General features: G+C 44.7%; 1 protein-coding gene across 20 annotated transcripts in view; it reads left to right on the top strand.

Moving 5' to 3' along the window:
* FBRSL1 (fibrosin like 1) overlaps positions 1–25002 on the top strand; it is a 503666-nt gene that overhangs the window by 199863 nt on the left and 278801 nt on the right. For 19 of the 20 annotated variants that reach the window (XM_066199919.1, XM_066199914.1, XM_066199915.1 and 16 more), the window contains exon 3: positions 20645–20746. The exons of the other annotated variant lie outside the window; for it this stretch is intronic. In XM_066199919.1, coding sequence (XP_066056016.1) covers positions 20645–20746 — 102 coding nt within the window. The remainder of the gene's footprint in view (positions 1–20644; positions 20747–25002) is intronic. 20 annotated transcript variants of the gene reach the window in all.

Genomic DNA, 25002 nt, shown 5'->3' with positions numbered 1-25002 from the left:
TCGGTAATTGAACCAGTGAGTGATGTTAGCGTGGCTCTGACAACTCAGATCCTGATGTGTGAATCTTGGCTTATTACTCCACTGTGGCTTTCTTGAACTTCTAAGGAAGCAGAGTGTTTATTTTAAATGTGCATGCCAGTAATGAATTAATTTGTTATTTTGCAATAACTAAAGAGAGCACCTAAACCTTGTAAATGGTCAGGTTTTGAATTGTCTTGTTGCGCAGGAGTTTAGAAAATGCCTCCTCCCTTGAAGATGTCTTACTGTGCTAAGTACGTATATCTGTAATGAGAGATAATTATGGTCTTAATTCTTTTCTGAAAAGAGTAACTTAAACTATTTTATCATGAGAATTTGCATTTTTAGTTTAGATCTTCTGCAAGTTTTCTCAGTGTCCTTAAGACAGTGAAAAAGGATTTCTTCATTCCCTGCAGCTGGGCCTGGGGAGCAAAGTATGACCCTGGTGTTTCCTGGCAGAGTGTAACTGATAGATAAATTGATACTGGAAACAATGTGGAACCACTGAAATTAGGTCAAGCTGCTGGTTTGTCTGTGATACGAGAGACTTCTATGTATCCTTTAGAAAGGGGTTTATAATGGGATTCTCTGCATGTTTGCGCGTATTGAAGGAGAAGCAGATCATGGGCTGCAGGGTTTGATCAAGCTGGGACAGAGCAGTGATTTTTAAAAGGCAATGCTGGCAGAAGCTGTGAAAATTTTATGAATGCACAAGTAACCTCATGTCACACAGGGATTATTCCTTTAATGTGTTTATGCCTTTATCAAGGGTGGGATGGCTTTGTTGCCTAGCTATATAGCATTAACTTGCTACTATCTGAGAAATAATACCCATTAGTAAGTTCTGACTTAGGTATTTATTTCCCATGTTCCTTATCTGGTATAAGTTGATATAAATCCTTCTCCTGACAAATCAGAACATGGATGAGTTTCCTCTGGCAAAAACTGATATTGCAGCTCGTCCTTTAGCTCTCAGGCCTCACGGGTTTAACATCAGTGGTTTGACCTCTTCCCATTCTGAGGATACCCTGAGCACTGCTATCTGTGGAGATGCACGATGACAGAGTAATCATACTTGGTGCTGAAGATTACAGTGCTTTTGGCAGTCTCAGATAAACTCAGCCTCACAAGCTGAGCATAATGACTTTATGTAGAACTGGCTTCTATTTAGGGGGAAGAAAAAGAGGGGGGGGGAGGGTGATAGTGGAGGTGAATGTGGCTGATGTCAGAGCTGGGGTAGAACTTTAGTCTGCTGTGTTTGCCAGCTCCTGTGCTGTCCTGGCTGTAGGACAGACGGCTTGTGTTTTGCTGGATAAGCAGATGTCCTGGAGAATTAGGGATTGCTGTCACAGGCCTGATGGCAAGAGTCCAACCTGCTCTTTGACATGGAGGCTTTGCCTCTATTATCTCTCCATATGTGTATTTTCCTGCCCAGGGATTTCATGGAAGTGAGTGCCGGGCATTGGGATGTGTGAGCCTCCCCTCAAGGTCACTTTGCTCTGTGAGCAGGTGCATTGCACTGCCACTCACAACTGGCCACCAGTCAAGCCTTCATGAAGCTGTGCTGAAACACACAGGCTCCAGAACTGAGAGTCTTCACCCAGCAGGACCTAGACATGTCGGTGAAACTGGAACTCAAAAGCATTTTAAAAGCACTTTTAAGTGCTCAGATTCTTTCCCTGTCTGTATATTACGCTGCCACAGTTTTGTATGTCAGAGGTCTCACGGCCACCAAGGAGGTTCACTGAGTTTGGGAGCTGTCTCTCCTTGTGTGGGTTGTGAATTAACACATACAACCAGTTACAAAGCAAGTAAAATTTTGCCCTGTAATAAGCTCTTCATTTCAGCAAAAGAGTGTTTCAAGACTTCAGCATTCTCAGACAGATTTGGAAGGATACAATATAGATCTTAAAATGCATGGTTGATTTAGTTTAAGCTGTGATAGTAAAGATGGATAAAACTAGAAATAAGCTCTCACTTCCAAGGTCATTATTTCTCAGTTCTAGGTCATTTGATTTATTTGCCAGCATACTGCAGGCTCTGAGAGCTGAGTAGATGCTTATCCATGGTAACAGTTTTACTTTCCCCTACCCAGTGTTGCTGCTGATCAGTAGAGTAAAATCTGGCTTTCAACCACGATGAGGGGGCACCGAGATGCTTAATGGCAAAGTGGAATCTTCGCTTTCTGTTGACTCACAAGATTTGTCGAAGAGCAGTGTTGATTTTTACCATGCTAGTTGGACCTGGCTCTTTGTCACTTGGTTTTCCTTTGGGAAATCAGAAATCCATGATAGCACCAAAGGGCTTCATTTTAAGGCAGCGTGTAGGTCTCTTGAGCAGATGGGAGAAACTTGGACTGAATTAAAACCATATTGTGAAAGGTGATCATTGTACTCCTCTCTGTGTTTTCTGAATTTTTACTTAGGAGGATGTTGAGGAGAAGAAGGAAAGGATAAATTGGCATCCTGGGAGTATAATCCCTGGGGTACTTCCTTTTTTAAGTGGATTACACTCCAGAATTCAACAAAGAATTAAAATTAGTCCTCAGAATGCTGACCATCACACAACTACTCCTGTCTCAGCCGTTCAAGAAATGCCTCCTGCCTTCCTGCCAGCACCCCTTCTTCCCTTTCGCTGACCCTCCTCTCTGTCCCCTCCTTGGGTCCCACTGCAGTCCCACTTCGCAGTGAGGCTTTCAGGGCTCTTAGCCAGCGTGTGTGAACCTTGTGCTCTGTGTGCAGCTGTGGCTAATCCCAGCAGCATGTTCCAGGTTGCTGTTCTCATCCGAAACGTGGGGAGAAGGCGATGGTGGGAAGATGGGAGGGGGCTCGGCGTTCCCACGCACGGCAGCAGCCCCGCGGCTTCCAGGCTCTGCAGGGAGGGAGGGAGGGTGGTGCCTTAGGGGGAGGTTTAGGAGAGCAGCAGCAAATTTAAATCACTTCAGCTCTGCTTAGGGCTCGTAGCTAAAACTTCCAGAAGTTAGGAGTTCGTGTGACCAATCTGAGAGACTCCGCTGCCAGATTTTGTGATGAAAGCCAGAGCGTCTGATGTGAAGGCTCCTTACAGATGTCCCTTGTAGAGCCACCAGTGCTCTTGGATTGATCATAAGGAATTAAAGAGCCTCTGCAGTGGCTAAGCAGGGGGGTGTGCCTTTCACAGCACCACGGGCTGCTTACATGGTTTATGTTCCATGGTATATCAGCAACAAAGCAGCCCTGTGTGAAAACTGAGCCTCGGTGAAATGGGAATTTACAAATGTGGTGTGTTCCTCTCAAAAATAAAATTGAGATTTACCCATATTACTATTAAAGTCTAAAGCTTTAATTATGCCCTAAATCCACTTCTTTAGCTGGGGGGCTCACATGATTAGCAGCAAGGAAAAAAAACCCGGCATCTGGAGAGGCTGTGTGGTGCCATGTTTTCCCATATGTGAAATTTTATACAGTACAAATTATTAAACACCAAACCTCCGGAGAAAGATTGTAATGAAAAATTTAGCACTCCCCCATCAGGCTGCAACTAATTTGCCTTCTGACTGGATCTGAAAGAGCTAGGAGGGCTGTGCTGGTGGTAACCCTTGATGAGTAGCTGGCAAGAGGAAACAAGCAGTATTATAGTATAGTGCAACGGGAGCTCTGGTGTGATGCTTCTGTGGACAGCCTCTCTGAGACACATTTAAGGTAAACATAAAGAGAAAAATAAATCACTGCTTTCAGCAAAGGTCTGTGGGCACATACCCTCTTTTTTCTATTTTGCTTTTGGCCACAAGCTCCTGATTTTCATCTTGCAGCGCTTCTTTGTGTAACAGAGATGTGCAGGAGAGAGGAGACCTGGACCAGGTGCTCTCTGGCTCACGTGCTGGGGCGTCCTATCGTGTTCATTCACCTTCCCCTGCCCTTCTGCTTGCACCTGAAACACCCAACCCGGCACACTCGGGCTTCAGATGTGAGAGCAGGAGGAGCTGCTCACTGCTGTCAGAGACTGTTCCCCAGGAGATAGTGATGGTGTTTATAGAAATAGGCAGCTAATGGTGGAGTGTTTCTCTACCTGGTTTATTTTTTTTTTTTTTTTTTTTTTTTTTTTTTTTTTTTTTTTTTTTTTTTTTTTTTTTTTTTTTTGCGGGAGAACATTAGTTAACATTTTCTTTAAAATGGTTAATGGATAATTTCCCTTTTTTTCCAATTTCTTCCCCCCCCGTCCTCCACCCCCTTATTTTTCCCCCCACTCTCTTTTTATTTTAAGTTTGGCCCTGCAGAATTTTGAAGCATGTAACTTGACAGGTCAAGCCACAAGGATGCTGAAGGTAGCCTGACGTGACCGGAGGCACGCACTGTGTGCTTCTCTGTGATTAACCATTGTTACACTCTGCTAGGTGCTTATTACAATTAAATTCTTCCTTCCCAGAGCAGCCTGTGTCATCCTGATTGGCACGGGGGAGAGCTGACAATGTTGCAGCAAAAGGTTGGATTCTCCACAAGCACCTGCTTTTTTCTGGCCAGTTTTTTCCATGTTTCTTGCTAAGAAAAGAAAGGCCCCATGTGACCCCAAGGGCAGTTTAAACTGTCTTGTTACAGCTGGAACGGGATTTTAACAACGGGGAAGTAACCTTGTCATGTGCAGTGTGTCCTCTGGCTCAGAAAACGTCCCAATCCATAATTTTCTTGAAGAATTTACCCCACCATCTCTAAGTTCGTGCTTGCCCCTAAAAGCCAGGGATCCATTTTGCCTGGATCCTTCAGAAGGAGAGGGCTGTAGGCACAAAAATCCTCACCGAGTCAATCTAAAATCCAGATTTTACAGTCTTAGTCCAAGAAAACTCAGCGCTGGCAGATTGCTCTTGGCCCCTGCCTGGCAGGGTGTTGATTAATAATTTGAACCTGCAAATCCTCTTTCAACTTCTGTGAAATCTAAATTGTCCATCTGAGGCTTGCCTCTTTCAAAACAATTCTACTGTGATTTTCACTGCCAGCATAATTCTTTGTAAAATAGATAACCCTGTCAGTGGCAAAGCTGTGCTGCACACCTGGAAGGCAGCACAGCTGCCTGGCTGCTGGCAGATGAATGTGGAGAGCTGAGAAGAGCAGAATGGAAAACTGAATTCAGTTCAGAAATACCCAGCCACATTCTGCTTCATTTGCAATGTACCATATATGTTTGCTTCAGAAGTTTTAATTTTTCTGTTAAGGCTGAAATTTTGGGGATGGAACAGGAGAGATTGGAATCTCACTGCCTTTAAGGAGTCAAGTTGTGGTTATAAAATCTCAGCTTTAGGACTTGCCAGAAAATATGGTGGAGCCACTTACTCAAGCAAGTCACTGTTTGAGGCTGCTTCTGCCACTGCATTTTCCCTGGGGCAGCAGGAAGTGGTTTGGGGGCATGAAACAGAGGTTTCTGTGAGATGAGTTTACAGGCTTTTGCTCAGGTGGCCTGGGAGGTGGGAGCCTGCTGGGTGGATCATTTTTAGGTGGGACAACACCGAGCTTTGACAAATGTGTTGTGGTTTGTGAACTTAATGGTGCTACAAGATGCTTTCATGTTTTCTGCTTAGCTGTTCTGTTTCCATTTTGGCTCCTTTTTTACGGCTTCGGTAAAGCAATACGATTTTACTCTTGCATCAGTGCAAATCCATAGTAATTCTTTTAATGCAAGAAAAAACAACACCTGGTTTTAGAAACTGTGAGAAAAGCAATTGCTGTGGTGTTTTTGAGAAAGGACCTTGTTTGCCCAGTAATTCAATATTGCTCTATCATCTCAATAATGAGAGTTCAGCTCATAATGGCAGCACATTACAAAAAGGGCCATACAATTTAAACATGTTGTAAATCCAACTAATAAGTATAAATTGATTTTTAAGGGGAAAAATGCATAAAACTAGTCTTTTACCATATGTTTCAACTCTACCAGAAACCTTACTTGAATGGTATTTCAATGTGCTTTACCTATTGTGCTGCAAACTTTTTCAGGCTCTGTCAAGTTGTACTAAAGCTTTTAAAATACAGATGGTGGTAAAATCCCCAGTGGAAAACAGACTTCTATTTCAAACTTCAGTACTGTTTTTTTCTCTTCTAGTTCATGCAGATTTTGACAGATCAGAAGAAATATTCACAGCTTGATGCAGCTGGATTCTTCTTTGGCATGAGCAGAAACATCTGGCCCCAAAACAGCACTTTTTACCAAAGGGCCGAAATACATGCACACGCATCTGTTGTGCTAATATATTTTCCTGTGAACTCAGATGTTAATTGCTTTGTTTTGCTGAGACAACAGTGTTGGTTCAGTGAATAAGATGGTTTCCTTTAGCCCTCTGTTAATGGTTTCCTTTTGCAGGTAATAGTGTTTTAAATAGGAAACTGCCAGGTACAGTGTGAGCAGCCGTAAGATGCAAAGTGTTTTGAGCAAGGATATTTACACTGCAGTGGTATCTTGACATGTATTGTTATTAAGAATTTGCATGTTGACTGAGACAACTATTAGCACAAAAGTCCCACATGAAACCAGTTTCACATCTCCAGAAGAAATGTTCAATTTTTGCATCAATATTTTAGTGACTTTGACCATCCCTGTTTGCCACTTCTATTGTTCTCTTTATTCTCATCTGCAGGCAGCAACACAGGAACAATAAAATCTGGATAATTACCTGGTTATTAGCTCTACCCATAGAGCCTTCATGAGTTCTGTTATTTTGGGCTTTGTTCCATCTCCCGCAGTTGCTCTTTCAGGAAGAGCTACAGTTCAGAGAAGTGGTTTTCCTGACTTTTGGTCTCTGGATTGAGCTTTCAGTTTTGTTCCCCCTGGTTCTGGGCCCCACTGCGGCTTTTGAAGATCCCTTGGTGTGACACACCTTGGTCATTTCCCAAATCTGTATCCAAGTTACTTGGAAGCCTCCTGCCTTGGGCAGCGCTCAGAGGCAGGTCTTTGTGCCACAGTAAAACCTCACTGACCTGTGCATCAAGAGCAGTCCTGAATCCCACCAAATCTTCCCAGTAGCAAAGGCCATGCTCCCTTATCCCTTTTTCACAAAACCTGCCTTATCTGGTGGCTTCATTTTTTCATGCTGTAACTCTGTGTCTCTTTTTACTGAAATATTTCCTGTGGAGGTGTAGGGTTTCCATGTAGTATCCAAGAAAGCAGCAATTCCTTTTTTTTTTTTTTTTTGCTTTCTCAGCAAGCTCTACTCTATTAACATTATGCTTTCATTCTAAGAAATATTTGCTTACATGTCACCCAGGGAGATGATCTTTGTGGTTAAGATGCAAGATGGTTGCTGTTAAAAGCTGCAGTGCTTTTAGCCATCCTGATTTCTCTGTAGTTGTAGTCCCAGCCTTATTCCAGGTTCATTGCTTGATGTTCCCAAAGTCATCTGGTCTTTTCATCCCTTCCGAGAAGGGATGATGATACTACCCACTGCACATCCTTGCTATTTAAATTTGATGGGTATTTGCAGAGTATTTGGAGATGCTCTCAGGAAATATTAGTAGGATCATTAATAAATGCATCTTGCTATTACAGCATCCTCTGAGGTGCTGTGTATATAATTCTAGACATTCCCACTGAACAAGTAGAGAAAGCAGATGCCTATTACTGTTTGAAATACCTTTCTGCTCCAAATGTGACAAGGAAGATGAGCATTTCCTGAAGCTAAGACCATCCTTATGGGAAGGACTGCAGCAGGTTCAATTAACTGGGCTGTTACTTTAATTTAATTTTAGAAGCTTCTTGTTCCACTTCAAGTTAAACTGATTGATAACTTACTTAACCTGAACAAAATAAAGGTTTGGCTTAAAACTTGACAAGCATTTACAATGCTTTAAATCAACTTCAAATCAGGCTTTTAGTTGAACTAGTGGACTTGTTTATTTTGGGCTTTGACAAGCCTTTGTGCCCTCTGTGAAACAGTGCAGGTGCAATGGCTCACGTTTCTCTGGGCCTGCCTTAGGCAGGCTTCCCCTGCTCTGGACCCAGCTCATCCCCAGGCACAGCCTGACCCCTTTCTGGAAGGCACCAATTATATTTTTCTCTCCAGAATCAGTGAGGAGAGGCTGTCTAAACTCACAGGGAGCAATTCAGGCCAGCTGGATAACCCTCGGTGTCTGCCTGGTGTTCAGCTCTGCAGTTTGCCCTTTCAGCCGTATCAAAGCTACAGAGTGCCAGCCAGTCCTTTTGTGACAGAAATGTTAAAAGCCACTGTTTTAGGGAATGTGTAGCTAGTGCCAAGCCACTCCTGTGCTGTACATCATAAGAGCACAGACAGGGCCAACAACAAGAATTTTTCTCTACCATCAACTACTGGAATCTGTGGGAAGATGGATCCCAGTCCATCTGCACTGAGATTTCGGCGCTGGCTTTAATTCCTTGCATGTTTGGGTAGTGCCCTGTGTCCCTTGATGGTAGCAAGTCTCACGCGGCTATTTCAAGGAGCTCTGGGCTCAGCCTGACAGTAGTGCTGCCTTCTAAAGAGCTGCTTCCCCTTCCTCAGCTGTGAACATTATTCTCAAAGTTCAGTGATCATTAGCTGAAATAATTGTCACCCCTTTTTAGTCACTTGGGACTGAAAATTACCAAAGTTGCTTAGCCTCTAATTATTCTTGGAGTTTTGTTTTCTTCAGGATGTCGATCAGCAAACAGGATGTCCCCTGGGCATTTAGAGGAAATTGCTTCTGTGTTTCCTTGAGGAGCTGGCTCTGCTTGCTCTCTAGTTTCAACACTTTTCTCAAATCAGAAAACTTGCCCTGGTGGTGTAGGAGCTCCTGGCCCTACTGAAAGTTTCCTTGACAACTCCGGTGTCATGACTGATCACAACCAGACACAGACTGATGTTTCAGGTTGCCTCTGCTTCATATCCAGACCTGCAGAGGTGTGAGGCTTGCTCTGTCTTTTGCCAGAGCTGGCTTGGTTCATCTGCTAGTGCAGGGACTGGAGAGAATGGCTCTGGCTCTTGTTGAACTGAAGCAGCTGTGGTTAGCTCTCCATTGCCTTTGGGAGAGACACGACAGCTGGCTGGGGGACAAAGACCTCTGCCAGGGAAAGGACAGATCCCAAAGGTCTAGGCAGAGTTCAAGGAGGGGCTTTGTAGAGTTTGAATTAGTAATAAAAGCAAATTGTAGGGCTGGCTTGAACAGGGTGGGAGCTGGAATAAAGCTACTCATGGTGGCGTGCTTGGGAATTGTCTCTGCTTTGCTGAATTCCCACTGTGCCAGCCAGCCATCAGTTCCTTGCACATTGAAGTGGTGGTTCTCTTCTTGCCTTTAATGCCAGCAGTTCCCCCAGCTGCTGTGAGGCTGGAGCCTCCCTCCTGGGTTTATGGGATTGTCAGCCATGAAAGGGACGTGACTGTGGGCCGGCCTGTGGGACAGCTGGAAACACACAGTGTCAGCCCTGAATCTGGGCGTTTGGGGGAATCTCTCCTCGGATTTGAACTGTGCCACTGTAGCTTAACCTCACCCCAGTGTGGGCAAAAAAACTGTTCTGGGGTCCATTTTTGCTCCATGGGCATTGCCTGCTGCAATGGCCCAAGGCTGGGCTGTGACTGTCCTGCTGGGGGTGGGGACCAGCAGGGCTGGGGCTCTGCTCAGCACTGTGATCTTTGACAGCAGTTTCTGCAAAATTCATTATTCCCTAGGCAGCCTTTGCATTTATTTATTTACTTTGTTTCTTTTCTTTTTTCACTTTGGTTTATTAGTTGCACGTGTGGCTTTATCTGGATAAAAATGCATGCAATTTCTGCATGCCTACAGTAGCATATGTTTTATATATTGGGTTTATTGGGATGGTACTGATTCCTGAATTAATTTGAACAGCAAATTGTTGTTGTATCTGCACACAGTATGTCTTTTCTTTTTTTAACATGTATTATATGACACACATCTGGTGGTGTTTTAACTGTGTTATTGTGGTGCCTCAGAGTCCTAGCAATGAATTTGAAACTCCACTGTACTAAGCATGGCTTTTTCACATGGGACACTTGGAGGGGTTGAGAGAATTGTTGAGCAAGAATGTGGGTGTTTTTGTCTCTGCCTTGAATCATGGACAAGAACCCAAAGGGGTTTGCAGGCTGTCTTCGCTGTTGGGCAGCATCAGGGGGCAGCTTTTGTGCCCAGCTCTAGGTAAGGAGAGACCTGCAGTGCCTCACAACTGGAGAGTTGCTGGCAGTTTTTGCCTTTTTAAATGATGGTTCAGGTGGTCTCTGTGATCCCCATAAGGACTTGCAGCAATTCAAGACAACTCCCCAAGTTTGTCCCATGGGTTAGGCTGTACCCACCATGACTGTTCAGTAGAGCTGTGCCTTGCTGGTGCAGTGTGGAGGCTGAAGACCTCCCAAAATCATTCCCATCAATGCTGTATCCAAGAGAAAGTGGCCTCTCTTCCCTTGCTGAGGGGTTGGATTAGTTCCCTCCAGGTGTAGCATTATTCAGGAAGGCCATAAGGATGCACTAGTCCAGTGTCACCTCCCAGCTTTTCCCAACAGGCTCTGTCTGGCAGCACAGCCTCTCTTCTGCAGGAGCTGCAGGCGGCTGCTCTCATTCCTCATATCCATAGTGCAGCCCTGCTTTGGGATACGTTTTTTCTCCTGAGGTGTGTTTTTCACAGAATTCGAACTGCTGCCTAAAGCTGCCTTCCCCTCCTCTTCCTTATTTATTCTAAAAAGGTATCATTGGCATCTATGAATTTTATCTGCAGTGGTTTTGATAACGTTTTTTCTCAGATGTTGATAGGACTATTGAATAGCTGCAAACCTTGTTTAAATCCTTTTACCTTCTGTAGCAAGCATTAATGTTTATTTATTGACACTACTTTCTGAGAACTCAGCTGATATGGTCTCCACTTAAAATATGCTTTATTGATATTTATATAGCACTAACTTTTATCAGAATGTCTTGCAGCATGAGTGCATCTAGAATCCTAATGTATCACATTTATCCAGTTTCCCTTTCATCCAGACTTACTGAAGAAATGAAACCAAGCTTATTCAAGAAGACTAATTTTCCAGAAAACCTTGTTGAAATAATTTAATTGAGTCAATTTACTCCAGTTCTGCTTTTCTTCTGCTGCTCAAGCCTGGTATCACAGCACTGTGCCTACAGCAGCCCAACCAGGCCTGGTTGCTCTTTTGAAGTATGTCTCCAATACTTGACTTTTGTCTGTTTTCTCAGTGGATATTCCAAGATCAGCTGAAACATGTGTGACATGATCTCCCATTCTGTAGCTTCTGCAACTGGTCTCGACTTTGTTCTTGGCGGATGTTGTCTGATATCTTCCTTTAGCTATCAGAAGGCTGGGAAATGTCTGTTTTCTTCCCAAGGCTGAGGCTGAACTGTACCGAGTGCTTTGCCTGTCTGACATAACTAGTAATAAGTTTACCTTGCTTTTTGGGATCTTCTTTTGCTAAAATCACTTTTGGAGGTTATCATCATCTTTCATACTGAAATCAAATTCCTCAGTTTTGTGGAACAGCATTACAAGAAGAGAACATCTGTAATATACAGACATGTTTTTCTTGATGGAATTTCTGACTATATTTTGAAACACCTCCTGCAGCTTTGGACAATTTAATATGTATATTAAATCTGCTTTTGCTTTGAACATCACAGCTGTTGATATTAGCCTTTAATAGATGGTATCTGTATGCATAGATGGCAGCAATGTTAAAGCTGTCAATTCTGATTGCCTCCTACATGGTGTTTAAAAGCATCGTGTAAGCTCAGCCTAATTTACTCCGTTGGCTCCAGCTGAACACAGCTCTCTCCTTGCTAAGTGGATGCTTAGTCAATCATCCCTCTGTCCTGCTTGGAGCTACTTCCCTTACAGTGATCCTTTTGCTATGGTCCACTGCACCAGATTGGTAACACTTGATGCATCTGCTGTAAGAGTTCTGAGCTCATCTTCAGTGCATGCATTTCTTTCCCGTTACCAAAAAAAACCTGTGCCAAATCAATTTTCTATTTGATGCATATTGGATGGCATTTTATAACTGAGAGTCACAGGTCCAAATCATCTTTATGTGAAACTTGAAGCTACAAATCTTATTTTCAAGAGGCACAGAGGCTTTCAGCTCTAAGAAGCTCAGAGGCTTTCAGTTCTCTCATGGGCTATTTATTGGATGCTACTCCTTGAGACCTGTCACCTCGTTGTGATCCTCACCACATGGCTCCAGGGGAGCTTCTGCTCTGCTGCCTAGAGCTCCTCCTCCTCCTGCACTGATTTGGTGACTGCAGGGCTGTTTGTCTCATGTATTCTCACTCCTTTTTCTGGCTGTGCACCAACTCTTTCCCTTTCTTAACTGTGCTATTCCAGTGGTGCTGCCACCACTGCTGATGGGCCTGGCTTTGGCCAGCAGTGGGTCCCTCTTGGAGCCAGCTGGGCTCCATTGTCTCCACTGGACATGGGTGAAGCTTCTGGCAGCTTCTCACATAGGACACCCTGCCACCAAGGCTTTGCCACGCCGACCCAATGCGTGCCCCTCTGTTGCCTTGCCTGCCTCTCCAGGCAGCCCCCGGGGCTCCTGGGTGCCATCTGCATCTGCGTGCCCTGTAGTGGAAGGCAGGTTTTAGTAAAATAGGCTGGGAATGCTGTTTCCCCCTGGGCAGCGCCAGCCCCGCTCCGGCACGCGCGCTGCCTGGCTGTAACCTAAGCGGCTCTGCGCTGACACGGTTTATCACTGACGTATGTCAAACCCAGATTTTCCCAGCTGGCTGCTGCCATCTGCCAAGTGCGGCTGGGGGCATGCAGAGTGCAGTTTGCTATGCAGGCCTGATGGCAGCTGTAAAATCGAGCAGTTTTGCCTGCTTAAGCGCCGGCTTTTTTTCCAAAATAAGCATTAGCTCTCGCATGGCAGCGAGGCTCCTGATCCTGAGAGCGCGGGCCGCGGCGGGGAAGAGGTGCCGGCTCTGCCCGCAGCCCCAGGCCACCTGCCAGCCCAGAAGCTGTGAAAAACCATTGCAGCAGTTCCAGAGCTGCAGAAAAGCCAGCCCTGCTGCTCCATCTGGCCTCTGTGTGCTGGGCACTGGGGAGAAAGGCTTCTCCAGGCCCCGGGGCACCGGGCTGCTCTTTAGATGGCGCCTCGCAAGAACCATGAGGTCAAACAGAGTTCCTCCCTAGTTAGAAGTGGCACCAGATCCGCACAGGTGTCTCCCAGAGAGCTGAAGCTGAGCTTGTTGCAGGGCGTTGCCCTGGCTAATCACAGCACCAGGCAGGAGTTCTTCCAAAAACTACAAAGGCAGCTGCCCATACCAAAGGAGCTTGGGTTTCGTTTGCTCTTAGAAATGAAGGTGATCCTCGTATCTGGTTGCAAGCATTAAGATGTGAAGTTAGGTTGTTAGTGAGTAGTTAATGTTGCTCAAGTAGCTGAGAAGCTCTCAGTGGCTTTTGAATGTTTTAGTTTTTCACTGACAATACTTTTTATTGCAGGACGTTGTTGTTTTGCTTTTGCAGCCGACTCAGTCTAAGCACAGAAATCCTTTGCTAGCGTCAATTCAAGTTCTCTGAATCCCAGGGAGAGGTAAAAATGAACCACTGTGTTACAGACTGCTTGACTGCAACACAGGTTATTGATGTAAACTAGCCAAAAGAAGCTGGTAAACCAGGATTAGGGGAACCAGTAGTGTGCATAGCTGGTAAACGTGCAAACTCTAACCTTTGAAACATCATGGAACTGAGTGACTGCTAAAAAAAGAGACAGTTTTCCTTCAGTATCATAACACGGCTGCTGTTTGCTTCTTCATCACAGTAAGTAAAAACGGACATGTCATATTTAAAATGAGTTATGGCCAAAAGAGCCCATCACAGTATCCACAGCAGCACCACCCAATTAGAAAAACTACTCTAATCCAACCTGATGCTACTGTCGTTTTTTAAAATGAGCCCTACTTCAATCATAAACTACTCAGACCATAACATTGCTTCCTACGCCATATGTCCTTATTTAGACGGGAGAAAAAATGATTGCACCCTTAATTCAAAGGAAACGTTTCCCTCTGAGCCAGAACTCAATAAAATGTATCAAAAAAAAAATTGTGGAAAAGGGCAAGCAAAGAAAATCAAATTGTAGCGTGTGAAACGATTTAAGGAGGGACCTGGGGAATACATAATCTCCAAACTGCCAAGTTAGAGCAAGTATAAAATATACAAACAAGCCTGATATTTTTCCCAGTTGATCTCATTATGAGGTATGCTTGGGATAGATAAATTTTGTTAGAATGCATTAAGGCTGGATTTTCAAGGAAACAAATCAGAAGTAATGTGTTTAGCTGATTCCACCTTGTTTTGATGGGAGGGTCTTTGCAGGTTTAAAGAAGTACATTTTTAAAGCCAAATGGTTTGTTTTGTTTCAGACATTAAAACCAGAGGCAAGTGGGTGACATCCCCCCCCCCCCTTTCTGGAAAACAGATGTTTATAGTTTCGGCATGGTCTTTAATCATTGGGGTAGAGCACTGTGCGCTATGTTTCACTGCCACTTATTGTTGCCTGCCTAAAATACACTGAGCTAGCCTTGAGTGCAATCCCTTAACAGACTGTTTCATCCACAAATAGTACTTTTTCCAAGTCTCCAATATATTTTAATTAAATTGTCCATTTGTATTTATTAAGGCAGTTTACTGTCTCCTGCTGCAGAAAGCTGCTACTGCTGATAGTCTACCAGAGAAACATGAGCTTATCTGGGACTTGATAATAAAATGCAAGCATATGTTAGCAAAAAAGTCGCCCGAAATATTGTTTAAGCATCCTTTTCATCCTTTATTGGGAAGAGGACAAGCCATACAATTATTTTTGATACATTTTTGGAACAGTTGGCGTTATCGTTCCTTGTAGCCATAGGAAATTATGATCTTTGTTAGAATGAAATGTTACCTGCAGGAAATTTTTCCTCAACCCTGCAGAAGGAGTTGAAAAAAGGTCCTTTGGCAGAGCTGATGATAAAGTCATTACCTGCTGATGAGATGTAAAGTGGTGTTCAGCAGCATTAGTTTAGATAGATGAGCATGATAAGGTTGATTCATCCCTGTCTCTGGTGATCTGAAAGCTTGGACCTAAACTCTGGGACTTGGACGCCTCTCAGCTCTACCCACTTATCTCCAAGTGGCTCCTGCCAAAACAGATTTACCATGAAGTCAGTAACATGGAAATCCAAAGGTTGTATTTGGTCTGTCCCCTCTCTCAAGACAAATGAAAGTGGATCTTCCAGAGCTTTAAAAAGGAATTAAACTTTCTTCTTGAAGTTAGTGTGTTCCTGAAAGGAGGTAACTTGGCTCAGTGCTGTGTGGAGCTCTTTGCCCTTCTGATCTGGAAGGGCAGCTTTGTTTTCATGGACCATTCCTGGCTCTAGAGTGCAGCACAAAGTATGTGGGTGCCATTCCTGCTGGTGCTTGTCTACTGGCAGAGGTGACAGGATCAGTGGATTAATAGACCCATCTGAGCCACCAGAACAGGCATCTCTGAGATTAATATCTTAATTATGTCTCTCCCTGAGGCTTCTGCTTTCTGTCTTTCCTTCAGAACTGTGCAGAGAGAGGTTGCTGGGAATTTCTTTTCCCACCCTATGTGTATGCAAGACCCGTTTTGTACAACACAGATACAAACCCAAGCAACAGCAAGGGGCTTAAAATGAGACCGCTGTGACTTTAAGAGCGAGAAAAAAAAAAACTGTTAAGGAAGGAAAATAAAAATCCCACAGCCTGTTGTAGCAGCTGTAGCTTCAGATCGTGTGGAAAATGAAGGCAGATGATTCAATTTGGCCTGTGCCCCGAGTACATTTCCAAATGCTTCTGTGTGTGCGCAAGATAATGAACAAATATATTGAGATGGCACAAGATCAGTCCGAGTCTGCCGCTGCACAGGCCGTGGAGCTCCCAGTAGGAGCGCACTAGCTGTGCTGGGTTAATGGGGGTGAGGGTCGGCAAGCCCAGCACCTTTCACAACAACTTAAGAAAAGAATTTGTCTCCTTTTGCCCCAGGCTCCCCGTGGCACTCAAATGGAGCTTGTGATAAATCGAAGTGTATTTATTAATAATGAGCGGGGGCAGCGTGCCCACGATGTGAAAATAGGTGTGCCAAATAAAAACGTGCTTTCCTCTGACATCGGGAAAGCTTAAGTAAATGGAGAGCAGGCTGATCTGTTATGATTAAAAAGTGGGGGCTGAGAGCCAACAGAGAGTGGTAATGAAAAAGCCCTTTTAGGGAAACAAGGCCAATTCTGCCCATTCATATATTCCTCCACCCCCGCCCCACAGGAAGAAGTAGGGGGGGGAAAGTTGGATGGGAGAGAGATGGAAAGGCAGCAACATTCCAGGATAGCAGAGCTGGAGTTATTACCGGGATGAGTTATGATATTTAATCATGCTACATGATGTCCAACAGCGCAAGGTTCATAATTCTTGGCTCTGAACGTGGCTTGGGATTGTCCATGAGCACCTGCAGAATGCAAATTGATCATGGCCTTACAAACCCTCTGTACCTGCCCCTGGTCCTTCCCCGCCTGCAGCCCTGGCCCACTCCTGCCGAGCTGGAAACACTCTCTTCAACGTTCTCAAGCACAAATCTGTCCTTCCTGGTGAAAGCTGGGCTGCAGCTACTGCAGAGAGCAGGATTGCCTGCCGCCAGCTTTGCTCCGCAGTGCGTGGTGGGTCTGGGGTGTTATTTATCTTGCAGGAGACTGCCTTGTTCTGGTTTTTAAGCAGCTTTGGGCTTAATTTAATGCTTTTGGAGAATTCCCTTAACTTCAACAATGAAACAGGCTCTGCTGGAGTAAAACTTCAGCACCTATTCAGTGTTTCAGTTCATATGCATGGATGTTAATGTCTTGCTGTCTTAGGGTTTGGAAGAGATAAATTAACGAATAGCTTCAGTTGTCCCCATGTGCCATTTTTTCTTCCAGCTTTGCTCTCCTGAAGTGGCACAGTAGTCAGCCTTTATCTAAGCCAAGATTCCCTCCCACTTCCAGCCCTCTGGAGACAAGGCTGAGGAGCACCTTTCCAAGCCCACCTCTGCAGAGCTTTGGGCATTGGGGTTCTTTTGAGACATTTTGCTTCTCAGATGGCTCCCAAAACGCTTCGGGCAGACCTAAGGGCACCTCAATCAAACACTCTGGTTTGGCCCACACACTTCCTCCTGCTGTTCCCTAGTCTCTGTTTTGGCTCTGTTATGCTGGCTGGAACCCTCCAGTTCCAGTTTGGAAGACAGTTTGGATTATTCCTGCCTCACACAGGGCAAACCCATCCTCAGGATTGCTTTTGCTCAAGGACCTGGGTGCGCTCAGTGGGTCGTGCGAAGGGATGGGGACACGCAGTGTGTGTCTCAAAAGGACTTGATTTTGGGCAAGAACAGCCTGTAGAGCTGAATTGCATATGTAATTCTGGTTGCTGAAGGACATTGCCACCGTGTGTAAATACCCTGGACAATCAATCTGGGCTGCTCAAGTTTTACATGGGATAATTAGTTCATCCACCTGAGGTGTTTAATCCCCGTGGCTGGTGTTGCACTAATTCCTTTTGGAAGTCCCTGGCAATGTGTTGTGTGTGGATTTGGGGAGTTGGTTGGTTGCGTCTGTGCTGAGCTGGAGGTGACTTCCCCAGGCTGGAGTGGGGCCAGGAGCCCACTTCACCTTTGCAGACTCTGGAACAGTAATGACTTTTTCCAAGTGAGAGGAATGCTGGTTTTTATAGTAAAACTCAATCGGGAAATGTGGTCAGGAGGAATTTCTAGAACTCAAGCAAAAACACCAAGAGAAAATCACTATAAATCAAGCACCTGAGCCAGTGGCAACTTTGGGAAAGAAGCTTTTGACCAGTTTGCTAATACCTGGGTCTGCCGAGAGTGCCCCTGAAACCAATGCATCCATTTAGCAGAACAACTTGTCCTCCTCCTTGGGTCCTGCGTGTGGCTCATTAGGGTAATTACTGATGAATTAAGGCAGCTTGGCTGAGCGCTGGGGCTGCGGGTGTGCGGGCTCCCCTGCTGGCAGGCAGCAGGTGTAAATGAACAAGATCTGTCAAAAAGGCTGATGACCCTCTTAATTCACAGCAGCAAACTGGGGACAGAGGTAGTGCAGCAAGTTTAATAATTGATATTTACTTGGAAAGGTTAATGGCAGCAGTGATGCTTCTAATTTGCTTGCCCGTGCAAGACCTTGTCAGGTCAAATTGTCTCAATTTGTTACTGTGTGTGTAGGTGTAGTTTTCCTTTAATGAAATTTGGAGAAAAGAAACAGGTGGTGTTTGGAGCTGACTGTAACTCAAGAAAAGCAGCAAACGGATCCGGTCTGGTAACAGGTTGGGTGAGTCTGTGCTAACTTTAAACAGCTGGCAGTTTAGTCCTTTTGAATTAATTCTAGCAACCATTTGCAGTTGGGAAGGTGAAAGGATTTGGAATGGCATAATTTATTTTTCCTTTAATTTGCAGCTGTCTAGGAGTTAGAAGTGTAATAATTTTGACAGGCTTTGATGTGTTCCTAGGTGGGAGGGAGAAGGTTATGGATCAGAAATCAGAAAGCTGCAGAATTCAGTGGGCATTTCTGTATTGTATTAGGGAAATTGCAATTCTGCCCTGTAATGGTGAAGTGGTTCCTATTTCAGGGTGAAACAAAGCACCTGCTGTGTCTGGAAGGATTGAAATTGGCAGGTCAGATACTTTACATCCAAGAGTTTCAGAAGAGCTGGCTGATGACTCGAAACCAGTGGAGTTGGGTTTTGAGTAAGTGTGGAAAGATCCAGATGACAGAAAAAAGCTGGTGTGCCAGTGTTATGAAAGGCTGTAATTAATGGAGTATTACCATTTGTCTTATTGGCTTGGCTTCAATCCTAGGCAAGATAATGGCATAGCTGAAGTAGTAATTGCTTAATAAAGACCTCAAAAAGAATAAAATAAGCGAATGACAATCATTTAATGTATTTAGGGAAAAAAATCTTACCAAATTTACTTAATTATATGTGGACTTTAAAATTTGATGGCTTGTGGCCAATATTGATGCAGGCTAGTTAGATTTCCCATTTCAATGTTGTTGACCTATTTATTATGGAAACAGACGATATGGATTCAACATCATGAACTTCTAGTGGATTATTTCTTGCCTTGATGCATGGTGTGGATAGTGGCAAATGCAAGCTCGCTGTTGTTGGAAATGCTTCCAGCACATCCCAGCAGAGACCATCTCTCACTGCTGTGCTGTGCTTTTGAACATTTTGATGTAGGAGAAAAGATGAAATATTAGTCTTGATAAAAGTTTTCAGGCGGGCAACGTATTTGAAAGGTGGTGGACAAAGAGTGAGACAGGGCACTGCACGGAGACTGGTGGTTGTGTGATGACATGGCCACAAAAAAACTTTGATTTCTATCACTTAGATGTGTCTAAAAGTCCTATCCTGCAGAAAAACGTGTATTGGTGAGGTGTAAGGTGGCAGAAAGGCACACAGAGCAAGGACATTAACCAGAAATCTACTGAGCATGATACTTTTCCTTCTGCTTCTTTTCCTTTTACTTCTGATACCCAAGCCCATACAGGGCTGTACACTCTGGATGAGAACTGGAACTCGTTCTCCATACAGTACCCTGAACATTTCATTAAAATATTAAGAGGCTGTGGGGCACTTAACTGGCAGCACTGTCAAACATCCATGGAGTGCATGGAGTGATGAGTGCTCCCAGCACTCAGATTGCTGTGCCCCAATGGTGGCAGCATGTCCAGTGTGCCCAGTGCCACAGGGCAGGGCTGCAGGGGTTACATCAGCACCACGGGCAAACCCCGCTGGCTGCCAGCACCATCAAGGAACAGGACAGCAAGAAACAAAGGGATTTTATTGCCATTAAAAATACCAATTTGTACAAGCCGACATTTTAAATAGTGTAATTTAAATGGAACCAAACTGATATGAATAGAACCTATTAATAAATTAAACACTTCTTTCCACCCAATATTTCACGAGGGAATTAGCAGAATAATTTGTTAGTAAATGAGCCCAGGAATGAAGCTGTGAATGACATCTATCCTACCCCTCTCCTCCCCCTGTAACACTCTTTGCAGATGTAAGAGGAAGGTTGCTGTGATTTCAAACATTGGCTCTCTCACTTCTATCCAAACACAAGCACAACTTCAGGTGGAGGGAGTGGGATGATTTAGCAGTTAAAGCACCAGCCTTGGCTGTAAGAGTTAATCCTGCTCTACTTGACATTCTGTGTGGTATCTCAAGCAAGTTGTCTCAGGCCAGTGTCCCTCAGAGGCCATCATGAGCTCTCAGTGCAGTCCCTGGGGTGGCCGCAGGGCCCATCTCTGGGCTGGGCAGCGATGGCCTGGCCGGTGGGCCAGGCAGCACAGCAGTGCCCCAGCTGAGTGTGCTGGGAGCAGGGTGAAGGGGCTTTGTCCGCCCACCTCCCCCTCGTGTCAGCCCCCGGCATCTGGGCACAACCTCACCTGAGGCTCCAAAGGGGGCCCGAAGCACCATCCCTCTCACGTTAGCGGAAAGGAGTGTGGACGCACGTGGTCAGGCACAACTGCAGAGGAGCCCCCTGCATTCCATCCCTCCCACGGCGCCATGGCCGTAGGAGTGAAACGTTGACTGAACTGCTGTCGGCAACCTCGGGAACAGGTGGCAGAGCAGTGCTTGAAAATCTCCTTTTTCCCCCTCCTTCTTCTCCCTCTAGATGAAGGTCCCTACAAGCAGAAGTGGCAGAAATAGCGAGGAAGACAGCATCAGGGAGGCCACAAGCTCTCAGCGGAGCAGCTCAAGGGACCGTCTCAGTGATGTAAGTACCGTTCAGGAGAAAGCATCGCTTCATTGCAGCAATTCCCGCTGCTGACATGGCTTTTCATAAATCCTGCTGAACAAATGTTGGCATCCAGAGGTCACTGTGTAATAACTTTTTTTTATGTCATGATTGAGTGTTACGGCATAAGTGGTTGAGCTGCCTTGCAAACACTGTAATCATGGTGCAAATAGTATGATAAGCGAAAGATCAGAGATGGGAAAACAAAATGGAATTGTTATTCCTTGGGGAAAAATGGCTTGATGTTTTGTTTTGGTTTTTTTCAAAGAAGTTGTGTTAAAAAGCTTTTTGCGGCATCTTTGGGTTTAACTGCTGCACCTAATCACGTAGTTTGGGTGCAAAGTTAGTTCATCTAATTTTATGCTTCCTGCCGCCAAGATATGAGAGGGTTTTTGGGGGAAAGCTGTCTTTCTCTCAGGAAATTCGATGGTACACTGAGTGAAATGTTATGATAAAACAAAAGCAAACGGTGCCTTAGTGTGTAAACACACAAATGGGCTTTTGAGTCACCAAGAAATCAATGGCAGTGCTGGGATAATTTTATACGAAGGCTTTTTGTGTTAGCAATTAGCATTTCGCCTTCATTAAAACATGATTTTTTACTAATTAGGACCTTTCCCGTTAGGAGAGATTTAAATGAAGAACAATAATCAAACGCTGGCATGAGCATGTCTGAAATATTAAATTTGCCATTTCAATGGCAAGCCACAGAAATCCCAGAGTGAGTGGTTTTCATGTTGAGTTCTATTAATGTAAAATATGCTTCATAACTAAAACCTGTCACAGAAAACGGCTCACACCAGCTAAATTCAATTGGACAGTTAATTTAGCTTTAAAATTGAAAACACTACCTCCGCTTCAGGATGCAAAAGGAAGAGGGGGGGAAAGCCTTTGATAAGTGTAATGTATTTGCTATTAAGGCTTTCAGAGCCCGTTCTACAGGAGAAAAAGGGGAAAAAATGGCTCCCACAAATGTGTTTAAAAGCTGAAAGTATTTATTAAAAATGTCAGCAGAAAAGTGCTTTTGGCAGATTAAAGCGGGATTCAGCTTGACAGCTCTGACAGGGAAATGTGACGGGGGAAAATTCTCTCTACATGTTTGGAGTGTGAATGGGGCGCTGTAAACAGCCGACGCAGTGGGAGGAAGAGAAAAATAACGTGTCCTGTGATCTGCTTCCAGGATCGCGAGCCCACGCGCCGCCGTGGGGCCGGGGGGGCCGGGGACGAATCCCCGTGCTGTGGGACATCTTTGCCTGTGTTATTAGTCAATAATGATGGTAATTTCGTATACACGTACTTAGATCCCCTGCTTCCCCTCCCCTCGGCCGCTCCTGACGGGTGCGTGAGCCTGGGAGCTGCAGGAAGGGAATAACGTATTCCAGCTTAGCCATTAGCTTAGGTCAAAGCGTTAAGTGGTCTTGGAGACTTTTCTTGTTAAGCCGATGCACTTCCAGTATTTCTCCTCCTTTCCCTTTGCCCCCAAAGTTGCAGGCTGAGCCTGTAGGAATTGACTCTGAGTGCCTAATTCCTGTAAAATCTTCAAAGCCTGTTCAGCAGGCAGCAAAATTCAGTGGGAAGTAGGCACTCTGTTCTTTTTTAGTCAGCGGAGACGTTTGGGCAGTGCCTGGAGGCCAGGGCACACTTCAGAGCTTTGCTGAAGCTGCTCTGGTGACCTGGCGACCCATCGCAAATGAGAATTTTTCAAATTAGTAATTAAATGGTTTGAAAAGTAAGGTTCATGAATCACGGAATGCTCTTCGTTCATTATTTGATGAGTGCAATTTAGCTTTAATTACATATAACGCTGCCTCGCGCACTGGTACATGTTCTGTAGCTTATTTAGCAACTGTCTGAAAGTCTTAGGAAGTCCCATGGGTGCAATCAGATGGTTTTCCCCATTTCTGTGCAAAGGGATGAGAGGGCAGACTGGTTCTCTTGCTGTAGAGAGGGAGCAGGGAAAGGGAGAGGAGACAACAACACGCTGCTGAGTGTTGATTCCTGCAGGATTTTCTGTCCAGCCATGCCTGGTCCCTGTTGGCTCTGGATCTGTGTGTCCCAGCAGGCTGTTCAAATAGCTGCTGTGCCACTGGAGTGGCACAACTCCTTAGATGTCCTCAGGGTCAGGGCCACAGGGCGGTCATGATGTCCAGGGAAGGCAGGGATTATGTTTCCTCGAGGCTGGTGGTTACAAACCGAGGCTGCAGCACCCTGCAGATGGATGCTCTGCAGCAGGAGGCACCTGGGCTGGTTCTCACTCTCCTGCTGTTCCTTGGTGCACTTGGCCTTCAGGACTGGTTTTTGTGCTGCCTTTCCCTCCCGTGCCTTTCCCCATTACGTGGGGTGAACGATGGAGTAAATGAGGCAGGAGGTGACAGGTCTGGCTTCTGTAGGGTAGCACGCAGCAGGTGTGGTGGGAAATGTGCCCATCAAAGTGTTGGCTGTGGTGGTGCCGTCTCAGGAGCACTAAATCCTCCCTCCAGCTTCATTGGTCCCCATTTCAGAGGTGCTATTCTGAACAGCTTAGCCCCTCTGTGCCATTTGTTTCTTGAGGTGACTTGTTCAATGGGATGCCAGCAAGTTGTTCTTTATTTACATTAATGCATGTTGTTAGTCTCTAATGGACCATGAAGTCAAGAGGTGGCCTGGTCTGTCATGAAATAATTGCACTCTAAAGAAATCTGAGACAAATGATTGATTATGTTGTGCACACACACACACTAACAGCCACTGGTTTGTCCACCACGAAACCCAGAGCGTTTTGCTCCTTCCTTGCCACAAGTGAAAGTTCTGTGGGGAGAGAATGATACAATTTCATAGTGAGACAGTAATTGTCTGGCTTGTATAGTAAGTCTTCCCAGACATTACACCGAGTGCCATTTATTATGGGTCATTGGGGGGAAAAAATGCGTATTATGATCATGTGAAATCATCTCTGGCTGCAGAGGTTTGATTTGTTGAGGCTGGGCTCTTCTTTGGGATGATGAAACTTCAGAGCAGAAAAACAGTGATGTTTTAGCCCAGGTTTTGTGGTGCAGAGAGGACATGGGAATCTGCCACTTGTTTATGTTCCCAGTGTTGATGTAATAATCCCTTAAAAACTACTATAGAGATGACATCCTTATTACACATGTACTCTCAGGTCTTCTACAACCCAAACAGAGTCAACAGCCTTTTTCCAAAATGGGATTTTCCTCTGCTGCCTTTCAGTGTGAGGTAATTGGAAGTTGCCAGTGAATTAAGAGCCAGATAAGCCATATTGCTATTTTGTTGTGTTGACCCAAGTAAAAGTGGAAAGCTTGGGCATTTTGTTTTGGTTTTCCCCATGTTCCATAATTGTCCTAATCTTTTCTGATGTCCTGAACAGTCCAAAAATCCACACAGAGCCTTGTATAATGGCTTGAAAAAAGGGTTTTTATCTTTTTCTTGACCCATCAGCTTAAGAACTGCCTGCTTTTTAATGGATTTTCTCCCTCACTAAATTGAATGGATCGTCCCTCATTATCATTTAAATAGAAGCCTCACTCCCTGTGAACATGGAAAATTTGAATGTGGTAGTAGAGCTGTGATAATTTGAAATATTCGGAAGGTGGGGGCAAGGAGGGGGAACAGGCGGCAGAGTGCAGAATTGCTGAATGTAATTGTCATGGATTCTCAATTTTGTTGCCACAAGATGGGAAAATAGACTAATAATTGTCTTCCAACCCTAGTAGAATAGTTGCCCTAGTTAGCTGAAGCTAACACTCTAATTGTCATGGGGGCACAGAGATGAATGAGGATGTATGCAGGGCACAGCCAGGGCTAAATTGAGTGATATACTAAGGCAAAGAGCAAATTGGCAATTATTGGCCCAGCTGAAAAGGTTGGCAGGTGTGCTGCATTCTCAGGAGCCCTTAGGGGGAAATTGGAAATATAAAATATCGACCATAAATACTCGCTGATTAGGAAATATGTTGCAAGAGGTGCTGGCCACTTAAGAGTCAAAACTCTCCTTTTCAAGGGATTGGCTTCAGCTGTGCATAAAACCAGCAAGCACTGCTGCTAAGTTGTTGAGAGCCTTTTCCTCTCATCCCCCAGGCTATCTTTTCTAATTTTTCATCATCCTATCCTCATATGTTTGTTTGTTTTTCTTTCAACATAATAAACAAAAAGCAGCCTTCTAGGAAATGCAAAGATTTTCCTCTCTCTAAATGTTCTTTGATAAGTGTTTAGCATATTGTATAGGCTAGATATAAAAT

The sequence above is a fragment of the Chamaea fasciata genome, unplaced genomic scaffold, assembly GCF_029207755.1.
Source record: "Chamaea fasciata isolate MVZ Bird 193981 ecotype frontalis unplaced genomic scaffold, bChaFas1.0.hap1 SCAF_18, whole genome shotgun sequence".
NCBI lineage: Eukaryota > Metazoa > Chordata > Aves > Passeriformes > Sylviidae > Chamaea > Chamaea fasciata.
Note: the sequence above shows the minus strand (reverse complement) of the source record. Positions and strands in the feature narration are given on the sequence as shown.